General features: G+C 46.4%; 1 protein-coding gene across 3 annotated transcripts; it reads right to left on the reverse strand.

Moving 5' to 3' along the window:
• Positions 1-406: 406 nt before the first annotated feature.
• On the reverse strand, positions 407-3558 carry LOC308150976 (uncharacterized protein). 3 transcript variants are annotated; one of them, XM_080523769.1, is made up of 3 exons: positions 3413-3558; positions 2742-2788; positions 407-2608 (listed from the first exon to the last, which is right to left on the reverse strand). In XM_080523769.1, the coding sequence occupies exon 3, from the start codon at positions 2476-2478 to the stop codon at positions 1153-1155; it is 1326 nt and encodes a 441-aa protein (XP_080379895.1). In that variant the 5' UTR covers positions 2479-2608; positions 2742-2788; positions 3413-3558; the 3' UTR covers positions 407-1152. The 3 variants fall into 3 exon arrangements, with proteins under 3 accessions (XP_080379895.1, XP_080379894.1, XP_080379893.1); XM_080523768.1 differs by lacking the exon at positions 2742-2788; XM_080523767.1 differs by lacking the exon at positions 3413-3558 and having other exon boundaries at positions 2742-3375.
• Positions 3559-6140: the final 2582 nt, after the last annotated feature.

The following is a 6140-nucleotide window of genomic DNA, read 5'->3' on the forward strand; positions in this document are numbered from 1 at the left end:
ACAGGTGTTGTTGTTTTTTTAGCTAACGTTATGTTAGTCTCTGCATCATGGGAATCATTTATTTTGTAAATAGTTTTTGTCAAAAGTAGTGTATTATTGCCTATTAATGCTTGTACTTTACTCAATATCATTTTTGTTATATATTTTTAATTCTCACAAATTATTTTGGTGAACAATTGTCAATTTGGTGAATAATTGTCAATTATTATGACAAAAATTGGCGGACCCCCTGCAGTACCTCTGCGGACCCCCTAGGGGTCGCGGACCCCTGGTTGAAGACCACTGATGTAGAGGATAGATGTAGAGGGCACTTAAATGGCTGGGCGTGTAGAGCTCACGTTTGTGTGGCTATTTCAACAAAATGACAATGTATTCTCACTCACAGATGAAAAAAAAAAACACTGAGTATGAAAAACAATATTTAATTCCATCATGTCCAGTATACCACTTTACAGTTCAAATTCATTAATATACAGTACATGGTTACATTAACTGCATTCTTTAGCAACATATTTTAAGACTGTACAATAACAAGGTTATGGGATGCCATACAGTTGCAGAATAAAACATTTAGGCATAATACAAAGAGTCTATGACAACCGAGCACATTGCTATGGTGTGCTCACATCTACCATTGTTATCCAGTGTTTTCAAACTGACCTGTTCAGTTGAACTCTCTTAAGAGAGTGTACAGCTTTATCTAAACAATGGAAACATGACAGATCACAGCGTCAAAGGTACCATATAAGATATCTATACAATTTGCCTCAGTTAAACAACATCCTAGGCTATGGCTGCTACAGGTATTCGCATTTCTATTGGAATGTATAGATATGTTCTGTGCTGGTGAAGTGGTAGTGAGGAAGTGAGGAAGGTGAAATCACTTTACAAACAATGGTGTTTGTACTGTTTCAGTGAAGTAGAGTGCAGGTTGTAAGAGGACTGGAGTGATATGGTCCATTCACTTTCCCAACACTTTGAGCCGTTCACTCCAGACACCGCTGTGAAAGCGTTGGGCAGTACTGTGCCGTGCTGTGGGAGTCCAAATGTCCAGATGACGCACAGTGAAAAAGTACGAGCGACGAGTCTGTTCTCCTCTCCATCCTGTTCCTCAGCCTCTGTGGTGAGTGAGGCAGCGTTGTTCCACTGATCTCAGGTCAGCTTGGAGAGCAGCTGGTGAGAGAAGAGCTTCTTCAGCTGAGCCACCTCCTGTGAGAGGGAGCTGAGCTGGGTCCTGAGAGCGCTGTTCTCTGTGACGTACAGAGAGTCTGTGGGGCTCTGTGGAGATGGATGGCTGTATCCTGTATTGTGGTGCTGCTGCTGCTGCTCATGCCTGCCACGGGCCTCCTCCCTGGGCCACGCCGCCTGGCCCTCGCCCCTGTCCCATCCAGCCTGGCTCCTCTGTTGGATGTGTGGTCCCACTGTGGCTACCACTGGGCACACACGCCTACTCTCGGGGCACGCCGCCGCGACCACCGCCGCCGCTGCCACACCCGCCGCCGCCGCCGCCGCCGCCTCTCCGCCTTCGCTACTGCTACAGCCGGTTTTGAAGCGGAGTTTGTGAGGGAGACTTTTGCCTGACTCTTGTTTGGTGTGGTACTGTCCCTCGGCCTCTAGGGGGCAGGAGTGAAACCCATACCCCTGCTCATCCACTCCTCTGGGGGAGGGTCTGCTGTGCTCGCTCAGTCCGTCGTCAAAGAAGACGGGGCTGCCTATACTGGAGCCTCCCGGCGTGGAGAAGCCGGAGTCCTCAGACACACTGCCCAGGTCTCTCCCCACTAAGACCCCAGCCCCCCGCGCCCCATACAGGGCCCCGTGCTGAGAAGGGTGGGGGTGAGGGTGGAGGTGATGTTGGGAGCTGGTGGGGGTGGCATGGGGGTAAGGGCCATCACTCTGGGGGAGGTAGTAGCGAGGAGCAGGGGGTGGGGGCTGGGAGCAAGGGGGTACGGAGAGGGGCAGGACGGCCATGTCCGAGTGGTCCTTGACCAGGCCGAATCGGAACTTGAGAGCCAGGAGCTCGGCCCGGAGGCGGGCGTTCTCCTCCAGCAGCCCCAGGACGCGGGTCTCCAGCACCACGTCGTTGGCGCGACGCTTCTCCCGCGAGCGTTTCGCCGCCTCGTTGTTCTTCTTGCGCTTGTCCCAGTAGCCGTCGTCCTTCTTCTCGTCGGGGATGAACTCGCGCTTGCGGCGGAGGGCGCTGATGTCGTCCGACAGGTCGCCGCTGTCGATGACGCTCGCCAGGCTCTCCTTGCGCTTCAGGGCGGAGGTGCGGCCCAGGAGGGAGCGGGCCAGCTGACTGCTGGAGGTCAGGATGGACACGGCCTCGTCGGTGAAGGACATGACCTCAATCGGAGGACTCTGGTCCAGCCCTTCCATCCGCAGTGTAGGGGGACCGGAAAGGTCCTGGAGGACGCTGATAACACTGTGCTCCTTCATATTCAAACTCTCCGGCTTTGACACTGCAACTCGCAAGCTCATGAGCTGAATGGTGCTTTGAGTGTTTGGGCTTTGGGAGTCACACTTGGGAGTCACTTTGGGAGTCACTTTGAAAGGTGGAGGTCCTTGGTGGAGGTCAGAGTGGAACTGATCCGTGTTGTAATGGCACCACCTAGAGGTCAAAGACAAAATTGAGGAGAGAGGGGTTAGTGGGATTTGTGTAAACCTTACATAAGGTCACACCACAATGTTACGCAATTCTGTAACATTCCTGTTACCTACTTAACAAAAAAAACATCAACTACCGTGTAGGCGGCCCATGGGCGTCACAGCGGCACGATATAGGCTGAATCTGACAGGACATTCAGGTTGAGAGACAGAAAGTTTGGATAAAATATTAATGTTTTTTTTTTAATAATCTGACCGAACGTTCTATTTTCAAATTCGAAAGTATACTACATTTATTAATTTGATTGACAGTGTAATTTGTTATGGATGTTACAGTAGCATACAAGAACATTGACCTATAACCTACAAAGTTTATACATTGCAGGAACATTATCAGATATGAATTACAAATTCCCAGCAGTCTTCACGACTATGCGCACGGACCAGCAAAGCGTGTCATTTCCTCACATTATGCAACATTACATCGCGGAGACATTTCGTACTCCCATGATTTCATAACCGGTGTCTCTTGGATAGGCTACCGTAACCTAGATCTACCGGCAGTTCGGAACTTCAGCATGTTTAACTAGCAAACGAAACTTTATCAATTAAAAATGATGACTAGTCTACTTACTAAAAATACGATTTGGGCTACATTCTATTGATGACTCGTATTTTACTTCTAAAGAGCATAAGCAAAATACAGCATCACTCAAATTAAAAATGTCTTTAAAAGACACAATTAACATAAAGAAATGAAGACACTTATAAAACTCCATAAAAATAGAATGAAGAATGCATTTCTTACCTGTCAGTGAAATATCCCAAATAAAGTTGCTTTCCATGCGGTGAACCTCTTCTAATTCGTTGCTTGGAAAGACAAAGCGCAACTGATCAAATCATAGGGCGCGCGCCTCTCACTTGGTCGTCTTTCTGGTTTCTGTTCAGCGAACAGTGCCGCAACTCATATTTGTTTCTTCAACCCGCAGGTTCAGCCAGGGACGTATCCTCACCTCGCATGAACCGGCGGCCTGAGGGAGAAACGGGATAAAGCCGCCTCCCCTATGAGCCCGTGCGCCACCCAGTCACGGGAAAGACAGCCTATCCTCTCTCAGATGCCTCGCGTCACGCAATTTTCTCACCCGAATCAACCTCTCTCTCTCTCTCTCTCTCTCTCTCTCTCTCTCTCTCTCTCTCTCTCTCTCTCTCTCTCTCTCTCTCTCTCTCTCTCTCTCTCTCTATCTCACCAGCTTTGATAAGATTATGTTTTAGTAATCTCTAAAGAAATTGCAAATCCAATTCTCAGAACTCCCTACCTCCACGGAAGGCGTTTTGCAAGGGGTTAAATTCTGGCTAACAACTTTCTCATTGTTGTTAATTATCTTTGAATCCCATTTCTGGGAGGGGGGGGGGGGGGTAAAGTGCAAATTGGAGAAAGGGGACAGATCCAAGTAGGCTAGCTTTTATGTGGTCAGGTGCATAACATAAAACACACACACATACACACGCACACTCACACACACACTCACATTATCACACTATGATGACCCTGCCTCCCATAACTTATTCAGTCCTATTGTTATAACAAGCTCTCCGTCCTATTTAGCACTGCCAATGTAAATTTCGCTCCTATCCATACAACAGGCAAATGCCAAGCTAGGGTAAAGGGCTCTGGCTTGGGTTGACTCCCTATCCCCCCCTGCCCTCCCCCCCCTGATCTCCCCCCTTGCCCTCCCTCAACCTTGCTAACGCCTGAGTAGCCTTAAAGGTATTAGCAGGAGTATTATCCCATAATCTGTCAACAACAACAAACAACAAAAGACTCACTGTTTAACATCATTCGCAGAATTATCTTAGTATAATTATTTACTCCAGTTTCTGTTTCTGTAGTATTGTTGTCCCGGTTGTTTGAAAAAGGTTCTTCGTCTGTTCCTGTATAGGAGAACCCTTGTCGGTGCCATGCAGAACATTTGGCGGCACGATGGCGGGTACAATGCTCTACTCCACATCATGGCCGTTCTATGTGTTACTTCTCTACAAGCGTGCAACATGGCATATTCTGGAACACACTATTCTGGAATAAACTATGGTCACTTATCCAAATTGTGTCGCTTGTCTCTATTACTACCGCCACTGTATTTGTCTTGTTGCTTGTTGATGTCAAGGAACTGAAGTCTAAGAATTTGACTCTCTTAAACTTGAAACTACTCTACAATCTGGATATTCCACATTCTGGATACTCTACATTCTGGAATACATTACATTCTGGATACTCTACATTATGTATATGTTACGGTACATGTGGGAATACGGTACATGTGGTAAAACTAGGGTTAGGGTTAGGTGCTACGTCGACTTGGTACATGCTGGCATGTCTAACCCGAACCCTAATCCTAACCCTAACCTTAACCCTACCCCTACCCCTAACCCTAACGCTAACCCTAACCCTAGCACCCTAGCACCTAACCCTAACCCTAGTTTTCCCACATGTACCGTATTCCCACATGTACCGTAACATATACACTACATTCTGGAATACATTACATTTTACTACAGTCATTTTCACGAACAAGTTCAAATCCAGAGACACTGTATAGAGGCAGTAAGGCATTTGTTCACATGGAAATGATCCAGCAGCATTCTTTACTCTATCGTTAATGAACATTTGTGGCTTGTGGCTTACCTGTTTCTATGTTTATGTTTCTACGTTTTACACAGCCAAAGGCAAAGCGACTGTTTGTAGGCCAGTTGAGGCTGGTGGAGGTAGAAATCGGAGGACAGGCCCATTGTAATTCCTTGAACTGAAAGCACATGTGTTTGATACCATTCCTCATTCCATTCCATGGATTACAATGAGCCCGTCCTCCGATTTCTACCTCCACTAGACTCCCCTGTTGTACAACAATATTGTACTTTCCACAAAGTGGACTTACCCCAATATATCTAGTTGACTCTTCTTGGCCAGTTTCAGTACATGTGTGTTATTCTTGCATGTTTCTTGAGAATGTGTTGGGAGAATGTTGCCAAGGAAAACTAACTGAAAGCATGATTATAGACAGATGTGGGGGTCTGAATACTTGTGCAATGCAGATGTGCAAATGTAAACTGTCACTGTGTTGTGGACAGCTCCATATCATTTCAATTAATTCCATGATTTAAGCAATTCATTTAATATAATAATAATAATAATAATAATGAATGACATTTAGCTGGCACTTTTATCCAAAGCGACTTACATTGCAGAGTGCATACATTTTTCAGTATATATGGTCCCAACAGGAATTGACCCCACAACCTAAGCGTTGTCAGCGTAATGCTCGACCAACTGAACCACAGAGGACCTCATTGTCCCAGTGGTGCCTGAGTTATCGCGTGTGACATAGGACATTTAATTTAATCATTTAATAATTTAATTTGCCTATGTTTGTGTTTTCCTTTGTCACACGCGATACTTCAGACACCACTAGGACAATTTTGATGAACCGTGAGTAAATGATGCGTGTTGCCATAGAGATCCGGCATTTACAGAATGACAC

The sequence above is a fragment of the Nansenia antarctica genome, assembly GCF_963989245.1.
Source record: "Nansenia antarctica genome assembly, chromosome: 2".
Taxonomy (NCBI): Eukaryota; Metazoa; Chordata; class Actinopteri; order Argentiniformes; family Microstomatidae; genus Nansenia; species Nansenia antarctica.

Coding starts and splice junctions, on each gene's coding strand:
- LOC308150976 (XM_080523767.1), bottom strand. CDS start 2,800: ATGTCCTGTCAGATTCAGCCTATATCGTGCCGCTGTGACGCCCATGGG. Junction 2,609..2,741: donor GCCCATGGGCCGCCTACACG/GTAGTTGATGTT, acceptor TTTGACCTCTAG/GTGGTGCCATTACAACACGG.